At 41.4% G+C, this 16,293-nt stretch overlaps 3 protein-coding genes and 1 pseudogene across 10 annotated transcripts in view; all 4 read right to left on the reverse strand.

Annotated features, from left to right (window-relative positions):
* LOC310713137 (mas-related G-protein coupled receptor member H-like) overlaps positions 1-13,461 on the reverse strand; it is a 41,020-nt pseudogene extending 27,559 nt beyond the window's left edge. Inside the window, exon 1 of the transcript XR_014530103.1 lies at positions 13,375-13,461. The product of XR_014530103.1 is annotated as a mas-related G-protein coupled receptor member H-like (transcript). The remainder of the gene's footprint in view (positions 1-13,374) is intronic.
* LOC310713131 (proto-oncogene Mas-like) lies at positions 616-2,923 on the reverse strand. 3 transcript variants are annotated; one of them, XM_083516942.1, is made up of 2 exons: positions 2,660-2,923; positions 616-1,862 (listed from the first exon to the last, which is right to left on the reverse strand). In XM_083516942.1, the coding sequence occupies exon 2, from the start codon at positions 1,820-1,822 to the stop codon at positions 821-823; it is 1,002 nt and encodes a 333-aa protein (XP_083373068.1). In that variant the 5' UTR covers positions 1,823-1,862; positions 2,660-2,923; the 3' UTR covers positions 616-820. The 3 variants fall into 3 exon arrangements, with proteins under 3 accessions (XP_083373068.1, XP_083373067.1, XP_083373069.1); XM_083516941.1 differs by having other exon boundaries at positions 2,624-2,923; XM_083516943.1 differs by lacking the exon at positions 2,660-2,923 and adding an exon at positions 2,027-2,066.
* On the reverse strand, positions 5,612-10,099 carry LOC310713144 (mas-related G-protein coupled receptor member H-like). Of its 2 annotated transcripts, none has more exons than XM_083516961.1 (2): positions 10,027-10,099; positions 5,612-6,688 (listed from the first exon to the last, which is right to left on the reverse strand). In XM_083516961.1, the coding sequence occupies exon 2, from the start codon at positions 6,642-6,644 to the stop codon at positions 5,649-5,651; it is 996 nt and encodes a 331-aa protein (XP_083373087.1). In that variant the 5' UTR covers positions 6,645-6,688; positions 10,027-10,099; the 3' UTR covers positions 5,612-5,648. The 2 variants fall into 2 exon arrangements, with proteins under 2 accessions (XP_083373087.1, XP_083373086.1); XM_083516960.1 differs by lacking the exon at positions 10,027-10,099 and adding an exon at positions 7,770-7,858.
* A 202-nt stretch (positions 13,462-13,663) lies between the features above and the next one.
* Positions 13,664-16,137, reverse strand: LOC310713145 (proto-oncogene Mas-like). Of its 4 annotated transcripts, none has more exons than XM_083516962.1 (2): positions 15,694-16,137; positions 13,664-14,925 (listed from the first exon to the last, which is right to left on the reverse strand). In XM_083516962.1, the coding sequence occupies exon 2, from the start codon at positions 14,883-14,885 to the stop codon at positions 13,890-13,892; it is 996 nt and encodes a 331-aa protein (XP_083373088.1). In that variant the 5' UTR covers positions 14,886-14,925; positions 15,694-16,137; the 3' UTR covers positions 13,664-13,889. The 4 variants fall into 4 exon arrangements, with proteins under 4 accessions (XP_083373088.1, XP_083373089.1, XP_083373090.1 ...); XM_083516963.1 differs by having other exon boundaries at positions 13,664-14,929; XM_083516964.1 differs by lacking the exon at positions 15,694-16,137 and adding an exon at positions 15,253-15,270 and having other exon boundaries at positions 13,664-14,929.
* Positions 16,138-16,293: the final 156 nt, after the last annotated feature.

Here is a 16,293-nt window from a genome sequence, read left to right on the forward strand (position 1 = left end):
CAAGGTGAGTCTTTATACATGGTGATTTCAGTTCTTCACCATGCAAAGGAGTCTAGTGCATGTTTGGATATATAGGCTTGATGTCTAGCATTGAGTAGAAAGTGCATTCTGGCATGATATGGAGCCATCTCCCCCCTGTATGCTCTGGTGTTTTTTTTCAAAAAAAATTGGAAAGTTGGAGAAGCACTGATGTCATGAATCACTTCTGCTTATTATCACATTGCCCTATAAAGGTGTAGATTTCTACATGCACATAGTTATAATTTCTATATCACTACATCAATATAAACATGGCTTTTTTTCAGCCACAATTCACCAGAGCTCAAGTGCCACACCACTCAGATGGGTGCCATGGCTGTTATAAGAGAACAAGGGGGGCCTTCATGGTGAATTTTTGCAGTTCTTTTTCTAGAAAAATAGCACAGAAAATAGGGATTGTACTGGTGGAATTAACTATCATGCACTTTTAAAAAAATCTGGGGAAAATACTTTCTTCTGTTTTCTTCAAACATTCAATCTTTACTTCATTCCCTTTGGCAATGAGTCTGTTTTCTATACCATTTAGCAAGTCATCCTTCTCAACTCAAAGTCTGTTGAAGTGGCATTTCTTTTTTATTTCATTTTCTAAAACATACAAAGCATTAATCCTGCCAAATGGGTAATCCAAGGGGATTTTAACAATACTGCTAAAACAAGGACAAAAATTAACAGAGTAAATGAATCCAAAATAATAAAATAGTGAGTACAGGGGAAAACAAGTACCAAGAAATACACCAAGAGATAGAAAATGAAGCTTTCTGAGCTATCTTGAAGTATTTCTTCACATCCGGGTTTGAACTGGAACTTCTTGTTCCTCTCTGCAGTTTTCCTCCTCTTTGAAAAGTCTCTGGAGTATGACCTTCATGCTCTCCCCGGATCGAGCCCTCTTGTTTCTCCCAATCAGGAAATAAATCAGTGGGTTAATACTGCTATTCAGACAGCTGCATAATAACCCAACATATATTGCAACAAATTGCATTTTATAGTCTATACCTACAGGGAAAAAACTGATTGATGAAATGCAGGAAAATGGGAAAGCTAAGAAGAGGAAGAAGAGGAGGGCAAGCAGGATGGCTGTTACAGCTTTTCCCTTCTTTCTCTGTTGTGATCTGAAGTAAACCTTTCTAAACAGGACCAGAGTGGAAACAGTCATGAGTGGTAGGCAAAGTATAGCATTCAATAGAAAGTGGAATAAAAGTGTATACCATAGAACATTAAAAATAGCAACAATCAAGTTGATTGCAATGAGCAGGAAAGAAATGATCCATATTGTGGCACACACAAGGGTGGAAAAGTGTGGTGGTCGGTGGCATCTATGCCAAAGTGGGAAGACGACAGAAACACACCTGTCCATGCTAATGGCTGTCAACAGATATTGACCAGTGTTGTACATGAAGAAAAAAAGAATGGAACCCAATAATACAATCAAATGCAGATAGAGAGTTAAGAATGACTCCAGAAGATATATAATGGAAAAAGTAAATAAGCATATGAGAGCCCCAAGGTCAGCCGCAGCCAGATGCAGGATGAAGGTGGTGAAAGGATTCCTCTTCATGCAAAAGCCAAGAAACCAGATTACAGTTCCATTCCCAATGATTCCAAAAATGCTAATAAGTAAAATGGAGATAAATAAAATGGGGATAAGAATGTCTGCTATACTATATGGTGATAATTCATTATCAAAACCATCCTGGGAAGTTAGGAGGTCAGTTTCATCTTCTGCTCCAATATCTTCCCATGAAGCATTCCAAGTGGACCAGGATCCCAGGCCATCATTGCTCATCTTGCTGGATCTCTACTTCTGAGCTTTTTCTTGTATAGCTCTTACTACCAGGAGAAAATAAACAAATGTGGAGCCCGTTTTAGCTATAAAGTTCAACCTATTAAACTGAGACAAACAATAATAAAAGAGACATGCTATAGTGGGAATTAATGACTGATAAACAAACACATTAGGAATATGGTTCACAGGAATATTTGTCACAACTTATCAGTTTCAAAGGCTTAGGGGGGAAATGGAGTTTGCCGATGTGTTGTGGATCTTTCTTCTAAGTAAAAAAACTGCATTCACAACATCAGTAAGCACATCGTTTTAGAACTCAAATTCTCCTCTTCTGCTCTCTGACTCAGCCTTAAGATCAGAAACTAACCTCTTGTGTCGTGGACTTTGGTTGGCTGGGTGTTGGAGGAGTGTGAGAAGGAGTTGAAGAGCTCTTGTGATTCTGAAATGAATTGGGAAGGCATGTGTAATTTTATTGTTATTGAAATGTGAATTTGAACAAAAGTGGGTAAATAAAATTCAAGTTGAATAGGGATTGTTAAGAAATATGAAAATTAGAAAAAAACCCCACAATAGATTAGCCAGACAGCAAGAGTTGCGGAATGTGGAATGTATTAGACAAACCATTACTCTATCCTGCCTAGTACTTTCTCCTCTGACTGAATGTGGGAACCAAAAATTTATGCCATCTTCAGCAGCCATCCACCTGGTATCCTTCGAAAAGAACACTCCAGGGAGTTAGCTTGTCCCACCTATCAGCCAAAGGTGCACAGCATTGTCCTTCAGCTACAGATCCCCTCTTACCTTTGCTAATGAATGATACCAAAAGTACCTATTCACATTCCTCTCAAAAACTTTGGATCAGCATCCCTCTGGCATGGTGAGTGGGAGCAGCAAGTCGTGCTGGAATAATCAGGTAATCGGAAGATTTGCAGAAATTGTTAAGACGCCTCATCTGGCTCTTAGCAAGATGTGTAGGATTCTGCCCATGTGTCTTCAGTTCTGTGTAATCCATTTGCCAGCATCGTGTGATAAGCTGGTTGCTTTGTGCATTGGGTCTCAGGATAGCATTTGGCAAACTCAGGAGGAGATTCTTGCCGTCTAAAGTTCAGTGCCCCAGTCAGGCACTCTTGAGAAGAGAGAGTTTGCAAGTGGTAAGCAAGCCCAACTTCTCTTTGCCCCTATCTGGAGAAATATCTTCCTTGATTAGAGTGTCACCTGATCCATTAACAGAAAGACTAACCAGTGTATTCAGAGAGTAATCAGTTTGTGATTGGTTCTGCTGGGGAAGAACTTAGGCTGGGGTGGAGAAATATATCTGAAGAACAAAAAAGAGTCCTTCTAGATCAGGTCAGTGGCCCTTGCAGTCAATTGTCCTGGTCTCACAGTGGCCAAACAGATGCTTCAAGGAAGACCACAACAGCTTCTGAACACAACAGTACTCTCCTCCCCCGTGATGTTCTGCTGGCAGGCCTCAATCGCGTTAATTTTCCAACCCCCTTGGGAAAACTTTGACATGTCTGGGAGGCCAATCTGCTTTTTTTGGTGGGGTGTGGGCACACTTCTGTCCGATCCCATATGCACCAGTTCTTTACAGCCTCTATTTATTGATATCGAGCACTCTTCATTCCATCTTGGCGTCAAGGAAAAAAATAATTCTCAGTCTGAATAAGGCTGCAATCTAGCCAGGTCAAAGGATTGTGTGTGTGTGTGTGTGTGAGAGAGAGAGAGAGAGAGAGAAAGAGAGAGAGAGAGAGAGAGAGAGAGAGACCTACTGCATGCCCCCTTCCACCTGGTTCTTAGTTTTTTCCATTTAGTCATTCCATATCCAATTCCACTGAATTTTCTCTGGGTTGTTCTGGGGTTTTTATGCCCCTCTCAGCGCCACACAAAGCATGTCTCTTATGCAATGGTGGTATAGTTTTGGATACAGAAGCCCAAACATGGGAAGTATCAGCTTGATATTACTGGACATGAGACTTAGATATGTGATATAGAAGACTCTGTATGAGAATGGTCTACTGGGCACATGTTCAGGACCGTTAAATGCCAGGACCTTGTTATCTGCCACCAGAGCTATCTTGCTTGAACTTCTGCAGAAGATAGTTGGGTGTTTCCTGTGAGAGGAGACAGTTACAAAAGCATCAAACCCAAAACTTATATTATGGCGGGAAATAACTACTGTATTTTTCGCTCCATAGGGCGCGCAGGACTATAGGGTGCACCTAGTTTTTAGGGGGGCGGGGCTTCAAGAAAAAAAAACATTTAAAGGGATTGCTGAGCAGAGCCTGTATGCATCCCAGGCTCTGCTCAGCGCTCCCTTTCACAAGCCGCGTGGAGTGTGTGTGTGGCTCTTGGGGGCTTTTCCACGAGGAGGGAGAAGGGCAGCCCTTCAGTGATTGGCTGCCCTCCTCCCTCCTCAGGGGAAAGCCCCCAAGAGCATCTCCGGAGGGCAGCGGGATGAAGGCTCGCTGCTGCCCTGTGGAGGCTTCGCGGGCTACCCCAGAGCTGCTCAGGAGCTTATCGGGGCTGGCGTGGAAAGCCCAGACTTCCCCCACCAGCCCCAACAAGCTCTGGGAGTGTTCCCAACCTCCCGCAGAATCCGCACACTCTTTAAAGAGCGCACCGCTCTTGGGGGCTTTTCCCTGAGGAGGGAGAAGGGACTAACTGGCTGCGTCAGTCCCTTCTCCCACCTCATAGAAAAGCCCGCAGGAGCCGCACGCTCTTTAAAGGGTGCGTGGCTCCTGGGGGCTTTTCTACAATAATAATTTATTTATAATAATAATTTATTAATAACCCACCCATCTGGCTGGGTTTTCCCAGCCACTCTGGGCAGCTTCCAACAAAGATTAAAAATACAGTAATCTTTCTCTGCCACCCATCAGGGCTTTGTGCCATTCTGATGATGAGTGTTACTTGCTCATGCTGATTTTTGGTTAACCTTTTATGAGAACAGCTTGCAAACTGTGGTGGGTCACTTAGGTTGTGCCAGTGAAAAGCTAATCAGCTTAAGAGGAGCCCAATCAGCTTCCCCCCTGCTCAGAGGTGACTCTTTGCTCTTTGACGGCTAGCATTGAGTGGAAATGCACTGAGGCATGATATGGACCCCCCCCCCGTATGCTCTGGATTTCCCCAAAAAACGTGTTTGGAAAGATAGAGAAGCATTTACATCATGAATCACTTCTGATAATTGTCACATTGCCCCATAAAGTTGTAGATGGCAGAATTTGTGGATTTCTATATGCACATAGTTACAATGTCTATATCACTACCTTTGTATGATAAGCAGGGATCTTTTTCAGCCAGAACTTTCCGGAACTCAATTCCGGCACCTCTCAGATGGGTGCCATTTAAATTGTAATAGAACAAAGGAGACCTTTATGGTGAGTTTCTGCACCTCTTTTTCTAGAAAAATAGCACAGAAAATAGGGATTGTACTGGTGGAATGTTCTATCATGCCCTTTTTTAAAAAATATGGGAGAAATATTTTCTTCTGTTTTCTTCAAACATTCGAGCTCAACATGTGAAGATTTCTTTACTTCATTCCTTTGGCAATGAATCTGTTTTCTATACCATTTAGCAAGTCATCCCTCTTAACTCAAAGTCTGTTGAAGTGGCATTTCATTTTATTTGATTTTCTAAAACATACAAAGCATTAATCCTGCCAAATGAGCAATCCATGGGGCTATAAACGATACTCCTGAAACAAGGACAAAAATTAACAGAGTAAATAAATCCAAAATCATAAATAATGAGTACAGAGGAAAACAAATATCAAGAATTACACCAAGAGATAGAAAATGAAGCTTTCTGAACTTTTCTGAAGTCTTCACATCCGGGTTTGAACTGGAACTTCTCGTTCCTCTCTGCAGTTTTCCTCCTCTTTGAAAAGTCTCTGGAGTATGACCTTCATGCTCTCCCTGGATCGAGCCCTCTTGTTTCTCCCAATCAGGAAATAAATCAGTGGGTTAATACTGCTATTCAGGCAGCTGCATAAGAACCCAACAGACATTGCAACAAATCCAACATTATGGTCTATAAGTGTAGGGGAAAGTCTGATTAATAAAATGCAAGTAAATGGGAAAGCTAAGAAGAGGAAGAAGAGGAGGGCTAGCAGGATGGCTGTTAAAGCTTTTCCCTTCTTCCTCAGTTGTGATCTGAAGCAAACTTTTATAAACAGGACCAGAGTGGAAACAGTCATGAGTGGGAGGCAAAGTATAGCATTCATTAGAAGCAGATAGAAAAGGGGATTCATTGTATCTCTAAAAAGATAAAGAATCATGCTGATTACAGAGAGCAGGAAAGAAATGATCCATATTGTGGCACACACAAGGGTGGGAAAGTGTGGTGGTCGGTGGCATCGATGCCAAAGTGGGAAGACGACAGAAACACACCTGTCCATGCTAATGGCTGTCAACAGATATTGACCAGTGTTGTACATGAACAACAACAAATACTCGAATACTTCAAACAAGTAAATATAAAAAGTGAAGAATTGAAATAAACTCAAAATTCTCATAATCGAACAACAAGATAAGCTCATGAGAGCCCCAAGGTCAGCCACAGCCAGATGTAGTATGAAAGTGGTAAAAGGATTCCTCTTCATGCAAAAGCCAAGAAACCAGATGACAGTTCCATTCCCCATAAGTCCAAAAATGCTAATAAGTAAAATGGAGATGGAGATAAGAATGTCTGCTATTTCATATGGTGATAATTCATGATCAAAACCATCCTGGGGGGTTAGGAAGTCAGTTCCATTTTCTGCTCCAATGTCTTCCCATGAAGCATTCCAAGGGGACAAGGATCCCAGGCCATCATTGTTCATCTTGCTGGATCTCTACTTCTGAGCTACTCCTTCCATGGCTCTTCCTACCAGGAGAAAAGAAACAAATGTGTAGTCAGTTTTGCCTACAAAGCTCAACCATATGAAAGTGAGACACTCATATTAGAAATAGAAATACTTTATTGTCACTGAACCACTTGTTTACAGTGAGATTAAATGAGCCCCCCCCCCCACAATCTCTCAGTCCTTGTTACACTCTGTGTGCTGTCATACGACCACCAACCCCAAACGTCAGCTGTAATGTTGCTGTCTTCCATTCAGCAGTCTCACAGCCCATGGGTAGAAAATGTTCTTTAGCCTGTTGGTGCAGCTTATCATGTGATGGCCAGGGTGTGAGTCATCCCTTAGAATGTTCCTCACTCTTCTGAGACAACGGTCTCCCACAATGACATCTAGCGGACTCAGGGGACAGCCCACGATATCGTGTGTTGTCATAACCACCCTCCATAGGGACTCTGTCTATGGCTGTCAAACCAGCGTACCACACCATAATACAGTATGAGGCTGATAGAAGGAAATCATCAGTTGCTGTCCAACCTTGTTCTTTCACAAGACCCTAAGGAAATGAAGTCTCTGTTGGGCCTTCCTAACCACCTGTGCTGTATGACCTTCCAAGTTTGGTCTTCACTAAGATGGACTCCCAGGTATTTAAAGGAAGAGACTCTCTCCACACAGCCCCCCGTGATAAACAACGGGACTAGCTCCCCTCTCTTCCTCCAAAAGTCCAACACCATCTCCTTTGTCTTGCCAATGTTTAGGTGCAGATTGTTCTCTGAGCACCATGTGGATACCTTTTGAACCTCCCCCCTGTACGCAGATTCATTTCCGCCTGTAATAAAACCCATTATGGTGGTGTCATAAGCAAAATTAATAATTGCAGTAGATGGGTCAGATGAAATGCAATCATATGTATGCAACGAATACAGGTATGGACTTAGCACGCGTCCCTGTGGAGTGCCAGTGCTGAGCTTCAGGAAGGTAGATGTAACAGGTCCAATCCTTACTCTTTGTGTCTGATCTCTCAGAAAGTCTTTAAGCATTTATTTTTGAACTAAAATTCCCCTCTTCTGCTCTGTGAGTCAGACTTGACATCGCAAACTAATATACCGTGTCCTAAACCCTGGGAGTGGGATGGTTGGATGGGCTCAGTGCTTCAAATCTGGAGTGGAGAAGAGGAACAGGAGAAGGAGTTCAGCAGCTCTGGTGACCAGCAAAACAAAAGCCATTATGATTATTAGTACCCCACACATCTGACTGCTTTCCCCAGCCACAGTGGAAAGCTTTCAACATAAAAAAACCATAACAAAACGATGCTTTGGGAAGGCATGTGTAAGTTTGTACTATTATTAAAATGTGATATTTAACAAAACCAGATAAAATAAATCTCAACTGAAATCCACTGTCCTGGTCTCCCAATGGCCAAACAGATGCTTAAGGGAAGCCTACAAACAGCTTCAGAACACAACAGTCATCTCCACTCCTCTGGTTTTCTACTGGCCCATCAGCTCTTTAATTTCCCAACCCACTCGGGGCAACTTTGAAGAGCAACCTGTTTTTTTGTTTTTGTTTTTTTACGGGACATGGGGACACTTCTGTTCAATCCCAAATACATTGACATATCCCTGAATATTCCTCAGATGAAAATAGGGTCATTTTTAATTCCTCTCCTATTGACCCTCCTCAATCCCCATTCTTTGTCTCTCACATAGTATTTCCTATCATAAGGACAATTGCCACCACCAGTAAACTGTTGTATCCCTACTGTAGAGCACTTGTGAGGCAGATTATTGGTTTGTCCAGCCCAGTATTCAACCTGGGCTTTTCTGCCTGAAATGCATGTACACTTCTGCCTTTGGTTCCTCTCCCAGGAGGGAGAGGAGAAGAGAATGGAATGGCTGAATAAGATGTCAGGCACACATATGTATGTAAACATCTATGTAGAGTAAATAACATGGCACTTTCTGGTTGGATTATTTTCCTTGTTCAGATTGAGGGCTTGTCCACCTTCCACCAGTCCCATTCCAAAAAGGCACAGTTTCACTAAGTTTTCAGGTACTTTCCAGGCACCGGTCCAAGACCTTGTCTTTGCTGTTCAGCTTTCCCCTGAAAACCATGCTTGTTCCCTCTGAATTGAAATGAACAGCAATCTGTGGAAAAACCCAATGGTCATTTGTTTCGATTCAGAAGTAAGGAGAAGGTTTTCCTTTGGGAAATGGAAGGCCAAATGAGGTGTGGCAGAGCCCTGAGAACCTGTTTTTATATGTCCCATGGGATGTTAGAGGGTCAGTCATAGACATGAATGGAGACATTAGAAAATTTGTGTAGTTTGAATTGGGCAGATATGGCCATTATCTATTTTCACGATAAATATGTTAATTAAATGGCTGGGGAAAAGACACAAATGGAGAGGGGACCCTCCAAATTAATCCATTGCTCATAGTGGTCAATAGGATTTTGGGAAATGACAGAGAAGAAACAGGGAACTGATTACTTGAAATACTCACCTATTGTTTCAGACAAAACCCTAGACATTTGCCTCTATGTTCCAAGTACAGTGGTACCTCAGGTTAAGTACTTAATTCATTCCGGAGGTCCGTACTTAACCTGAAACTGTTCTTAACCTGAAGCACCACTTTAGCTAATGGGGCCTCCTGCTGACGCTGCGCTGCCGGAGCACGATTTCTGTTCTTATCCTAAAGCAAAGTTCTTAACCTGAAGCACTATTTCTGGGTTAGCGGAGTCTGTAACCTGAAGTGTATGTAACCTGAAGCGTATGTAACCCGAGGTACCACTGTATAGATTTTGTGTTACTTAGGATTTCAAGCATGGGCAAAGTGCATCTAACTGTGCTGTTCGTTCTGCCGCTAGTTCCTCTTTTTTCTTCTTGCTGCAGCGTAGATGCAAAACTAAGCACCATTTCTCATTCTGATACAATCAGCACTTAGCTGTTAAATTTGGAACATAAATCTGATAACAGATGTCACCGAGTTGTGCCAGAGCACTAAGAATAAGCATATGTAGCTTTTGTTACGATTTATCCAATTTTGTTCTGTAGAGTAACACATCTGAATCTGTTCCTAAATCCACATATCAAATATACAAACCATCCAGTCAGTCATGACTCACATATGGAAAAACAACAGTGATATTTTAATCTATAGTTTATTGTGCCCTAATCTGCTCTCATCCGTGCTCTCTAATCACAGAATGCACATAGTAAAGAATAATAGGAATGCCATTTATGTCACAAAGGAAGTGGTATCTCTTCAAGGGTATTCCTCCTGCATGCACACCTCTGCCAGCCAATTATGGTTCCCCTCTTGCTTTTACAAATAAACTGCATCAACTTGAAACATTTGCATACCTGTGAGAAACTCTTGATCAGCAATCTTCAGAGATGGTGTGTGGAATGCAGAAGGAAGCAGAATATCCTGTGCTGGGATAAGTAGCGGGTCAGAGCATTTTCAGAAATGAATGTAGCTCCAAAGAAACAGCAGATGTTTTATCAAGCTTCCTGCTAGATGTTCAGGGCTCCACCCACTAATTTATATCAGTTATTTTATCTGTTCTTGTCAATATCATGAGGTAAGATCCACCCACATTGGTTATCAAGATGGCTGGTGTAGGAGGAGATTCTTAACTGCATTCAAGGTTGCATCAAACATAAGACACATCAGAAGAAAAACATTCATAAAGACAAGCCCTCCACAAAGGCCAACTCTTCAGCTTGCTTTCATGATGTGTTTTCTTCTTACGATGTGCCTTGTGTTTGATATCTATTTGTTGTACTATAGCAGCAGGATCAGTGGGAAGTGGAGGAGAGGTGGGAGGGCTTACGACAAATAACTTTCTACTCAGCTCTGCTTCCTCACTTCACACTCTCTGTGTCCATCTCTCACATGGGGAAGGGTGAACTGCTCAGCTCTGAATTTGCTTGGCTGTCCAATCTATCCAACATTCTGGTGTCAGAATCATCCCCCTTCCTCACCATTCAGACCTTCTGACACCAATCCCCAATTCTAGTCACAGGATTTCCAGGATGTTTCCCAGCACAAATACCTTATTGTTGACATTTATTTTCTCCACTCTCCTACCTTATGGAGTATGGCCCACTGGCAATTTCTAATTAGCAAAATGCTTGACTTTCAGTCAGAGAGCCCCACAACCATCTCTGCATGAGCTGCTATGGCAGATATTATTTTTGAATAATAACAATAGCCGGGAAGAAAGTAAAGTGGTACCTCGGGTTAAGTACTTAATTCGTTCCGGAGGTCTGTACTTAACCTGAAACTGTTCTTAACCTGAAGCACCACTTTAGCTAATGGGGCCTCCTGCTGCCGCCTCGCCGCCAGAGCCCAATTTCTGTTCTTATCCTAAAGCAAAGTTCTTAAACCGAAGCACTATTTCTGGCTTAGTGGAGTGTGTAGCCTGAAGTGTATGTAACCTGAAGCGTATGTAACCTGAGGTACCACTGTAAAAGAACCACACAGAACTGCAGGTGTCACTCACCTGAGACCTTCGTCTATAGGACAGTATATAAATTCAACAAATAATAAAAATATATAAATCTGTGGTTGAAAAAAATGGAAAGAGGGTTTACCTCTATGTCTCCCCAGAGATATACAATATGTGGATATTAATAAATAGATTTATAATATTAAGATACTGAGTTCAAAGCAGAAGAAGTACCAAGAGATATAAGAAGAGATAGAAAATGAGGTGTTTTTTGGAGAAAAACTTAATCAGTTTTTTATTAAAGCCTTTGTGTTACAAAGCAAACAGATAAACATGTCGTCTCCACTTTTAGTTCATAGCCTTTCTCATGGGTTGATTTTTTTTTAAGTCATCAGATTCAGGATTGGATCTGAATATCTCTCTTCTTTCTCCCACCTTCCTCCTCCTTGAAAACCCTTTGGATTATTACTTTCAAACTCTCCCTTGACCGACTATGTTTCTTTCTTCCAACCAGGAAATAAATCAAAGGGTTAACACTGCTGTTTAGGCAGCTGCATAAGAGCCCAAGAAATATTTCAGTATCATTTCCATCTTTACTGGAAAAATGGATTAATGAAATGCAAGTAAATGGGAAACCTTATAAGAGGAAGAAGAGGAGGGCAAGTAGGATGGCTGTTAAAGCTTTCCTCTTCTTCCTTTGTTGTGATCTAAAGTGAACTTTTATAAACAGGACCAGAGTGGAAACAGTCATGAGTATAGCATTCATTAGAAGCAGGTAGAAAAGGGGATTTGTTGTAACTCTAAAAATAAAAAGAATCATGAAGATTACAATAAGCAGGAAAGCAATGATCCATATTAAGGCACACACAAGGCTGGAAAAGTGTGGTGGTCGGTGGCATCGATGCCAAAGTGGGAAGACAGCAGAAACACACCTGTCCATGCTAATGTCTCTGTGTGTGTGTGAGAGAGAGAGGGGGGGGGAGAGAGAGACCTACAGAATGCCTCCTTCCACCTGGTTCTTAGTTTTTTCCATTCAGTCATTCCATATCCCATTCCACTGAATTTTTTTCGGGTTCTTCTGGAGTTTTTATGCCCCTCTCAGCGCTACACAAAGCATGCCTCTTACGCAATGGTAGTATAGTTTTGGATACAGGAGCCCAAACATGGGAAGTATCAACTTGATATTACTGCACATGAGACTTAGATATGTGATATAGAAGACTCTGTATGAGAATGGTCTACTGGGCACATGTTCATGACCGTTAAATGCCAGGACATTCTTATCGGCCACCAGAGCTATCTTGCTTGAACTTCTGCAGAAGATAGTTGGGTGTTTCCTGTGAGAGGAGACAATTACAAAAGCATCTAACCCAAAACTTATATTATGGGGGAAAATAACTATATATGCAAAAATGATATGCAAAAGCATTCCAAAACATTATGGGGGTAATTAAAGTTCTGGACCTCAGACCACATCCAATTCTCATTCCTTGGGTTCAGTCCTTCTGCATCAGTCCAACAGCAAGTTAATTCCTCTCTTTTGAATAATTAGATTTACGGTACTTTCATTAATCGCGAGCGCGCGCACGCACACACACACAGATTGTAGGAGCTGGGTTGGAAGGCAGTAATCTTTCTCTGGCACCCATTAGGTGCTTTGTGCCATTTTGATGATGAGTGTTACTTGCTCAAGCTGATTTTTGGTTAGCTTTTTATGTCAGCAGCTTGCTTCCTCTCAATTGCATTAGAGCCTTTGCACACTGTGGTGGGTCACTTAGCTTGTGCCAGTGAAAAGCTAATCAGCTTAAGAGGAGCCCAGTCAACTTCTCCCCTGCTCAAAGGGGACTTTTTGCTCTGCAGTGCAGAGTGGACTGCATGGTTTCACCTCATTGCTTTATTCTCATGCCCCATCCTAATCCTTCTTAATAAGTGTTAACGAGAATGATGTGTCAAGGTGAGTCTTTATACATGGTGTTTTCAGTTCTTCACCATGCAAAGGAGTCTAGTGCATGTTTGGATATAGGCTTGACGGATAGCATTGAGTGGAAAGTGCATTGTGGCATGATATGGAACCACCTCCCTACTGTACCCTCTGATGATTTTTTCAAAAAAAATATTGGAAAGATAGAGAAACATTGATGTCATGAATCACTTCTGCTAATTGTCACATTGCCCTATTAAGGTGTAGATAGCAGAATTCTAACAATTTTTATAACATCCATATAATAAGCATGGCTTTTTTCCAGCCGCAACTCACCAGAACTCAATTCCCACACCTCTCAGGTGGGTGCCATGGCTATAATAGGAGAACAAGGCAGGCCTTTATGGTCAGTTTCTGCACCTCTTTTTCTAGAAAAATAGCACAGAAAATAGGGATTGTACTGGTGGAATTTTCCATCATGCATTTTCTCAAAAAATCTGGGGGAAATACTTTCTTCTGTTTTCTTCAAACATTCGAGCTCAACATGTGAAGATTTCTTTACTTCATTCCCTTTGGCAATGAATCTGCTATATATACCATTTAGCAAGTCATCCCACTCAACTCACACTGTTAAAGTGGCATTCATTTTTATTTCATTTTCTAAAACATATAAAACATTTATCCTGCCAAATGGGCAATCCAAGGGTCTTTTAACGATACTCCAGAAACGAGGACAAAAATTAACAGAGTAAATGAATCCAAAATAATAAAATAGTGAGTACAGAGGAAAACAAGTACCAAGAAATACACCAAGAGATATTAATGAAGCTTTCTGAGCTATTTTGAAGTCTTCACATCTGGGTTTGAACTGGAACTTCTCGTTCCTCTCTGCAGTTTTCCTCCTCTTTGAAAAGTCTCTGGAGTATGACCTTCATGCTCTCCCTAGATCGAGCCCTCTTGTTTCTCCCAATCAGGAAATAAATCAGTGGGTTAATACTGCTATTCAGGCAGCTGCATAATAACCCAGCAGATTCTGCAAAATAGGCTGTAAATGGAGTGAAAAAACTGATTAATAAAATGCAAGTTAATGGGAAAGCTAAGAAGAGGAAGAAGAGGAGGGCAAGTAGGATGGCTGTTAAAGCTTTTCCCTTCTTCCTCTGTTTTGATCTAATGTAAACTTTTATAAACAGGACCAGAGTGGAAACAGTCATGAGTGGGAGGCAAAGTATAGCATTCATTAGAAACTGGAATAAAATGGTATACGGCAGAATGTTAAAAATAGAAACAATCATGCTGATTGCAGTGAGCAGGAAAGAAGTGATCCATATTGTGGCACACACAAGGGTGGAAAAGTGTGGTGGTCGGTGGCATCTATGCCAAAGTGGGAAAACAACAGAAACACACCTGTCCATGCTAATGGCCGTCAACAGGTATTGACCAGTGTTGTACATGAAGATAAAAAGATTGGAAAACAATAATACAATCAAATGCATATTGGGAGGTACAGATAAAAATGACCTCAGAAGATATATAATGGAAAAAGTAAATAAGCATATGAGAGCCCCAAGGTCAGCTGTGGCCAGATGCAGGATGAAGGTGGTGAAAGGATTCCTCTTCATGCAAAAGCCAAGAAACCAGATGACAGTTCCATTCCCAATGATTCCAAAAATGCTAAGAAGTGAAATGAAGATAAGTAAAATGGGGATAAGAATGTCTGCTATACGATATTGTGGCAATCCATGATCAGAACCATCCTGGGTGGTTAGGAGGTCAGTTCCATTTTCTGCTCCAATATCTTCCCATGAAGCATTCCAAGTGGACCAGGATCCCGGGCCATCATTGCTCATCTTGCTGGATCTCTACTTCTGAGCTTTTTCTTGTATAGCTCTTACTACCAGGAGAAAATAAACAAATGTGGAGCCCGTTTTAGCTATAAAGCTCAACCTATTAAACTGAGACAAACAATAATAAAAGAGACATGCTATAGTGGGAATTAATGACTGATCAACAAACACATTAGGAATATAGTTCACAGGAATGTTTGTTCACAACTTTTCAGTTTCAAAGGCTTTGGGGGGAAATGGAGTTTGCCGATGTGTTGTGGATCTTTCATCTGAGTAAAAAACTGCATTCACAACATCAGTAAGCACATCGTTTTAGAACTCAAATTCTCCTCTTCTGCTCTCTGACTCAGCCATAAGATCGGAAATTAACCTCTTGTGTCATTGACTTGGTTGGTTAGGTGTTGGAGAAGAGGAGTGTGAGAAGGAATTGAACAGCTCTTGTGATTCTGGAATAAATTGGGAAGGCATATGTAATTTTATTGTTATTAAAATGTGATTTTTAACAAAAGTGGATAAATAAAAATCAAGTTGAATTGGGATTATTAAGAAATATGAAAATTAGAAGAAAAAACCCCCACAATAGATTAGCCAGACAACAACATTTTTATAATGTGGAATGTATTAGACAAACCATTACTCTATCCTGCCTAGTACTTTCTGCTCTGACTGGATGTGGGAACCAAAAATTCATGCCGTCTTCACCAGCCATCCACCCGGTATCCTTCTAACAGAACACTCCAGGGAGTTAGCTTGCCCCACCTATCAGGCAAACGTGCACACCATTGGCATTCAGCTACAGATCCCTTCTTACCTTTGCTAATGAATGACATCAAAAGTAGCTATTCGCATTGCTCTCAAAAGCTTTGGATCAGCATCCCTCCGGCATGGTGAGTGGGAGCAGCAAGTGGTGCTGGAATAATCAGGTAATCAGAAGATTTTCAGAAATTGTTAAGGCGCCTCATCTGGTTCTTAGCAAGATGTGTAGGATTCTGCCCATGTGTCTTCAGTTCTGTGTAATCCATTTGCCACCATCGTGTGATAAGCTGGTTGTATTCCACATTGGGTCTCAGGATAGCATTTGACAAGCTCAGGAGGAGATTCTTGCCTTTTAAGGTTCAGTTTCCCAAGCAGGAACTCTTGAGAAGAGAGAGTTTGCAAGTGGTAAGCAAGTCCAACTTCTCTTTGTCCCTCCTGTTGATACAGGAGCCCAAACATGGAAAGTATCAACCTGATATTACTTCATATGAGACTGAAATATGTGATATAGAAGACTCTGTATGAGAATGGTCTACTGGCCACATGTCCTTGACAGTTAAATGCCAGAACATTATTATCTGCCACCAGAGCTATCTTGCTTGAACTTCTGCAGATGATAGTTGGGTGTTTCCTGTGAGAGGAGACAGTTACAAAA

Source organism: Podarcis liolepis (assembly GCF_965112155.1).
Source record: "Podarcis liolepis genome assembly, chromosome: 8".
Lineage (NCBI taxonomy): Eukaryota > Metazoa > Chordata > Lepidosauria > Squamata > Lacertidae > Podarcis > Podarcis liolepis.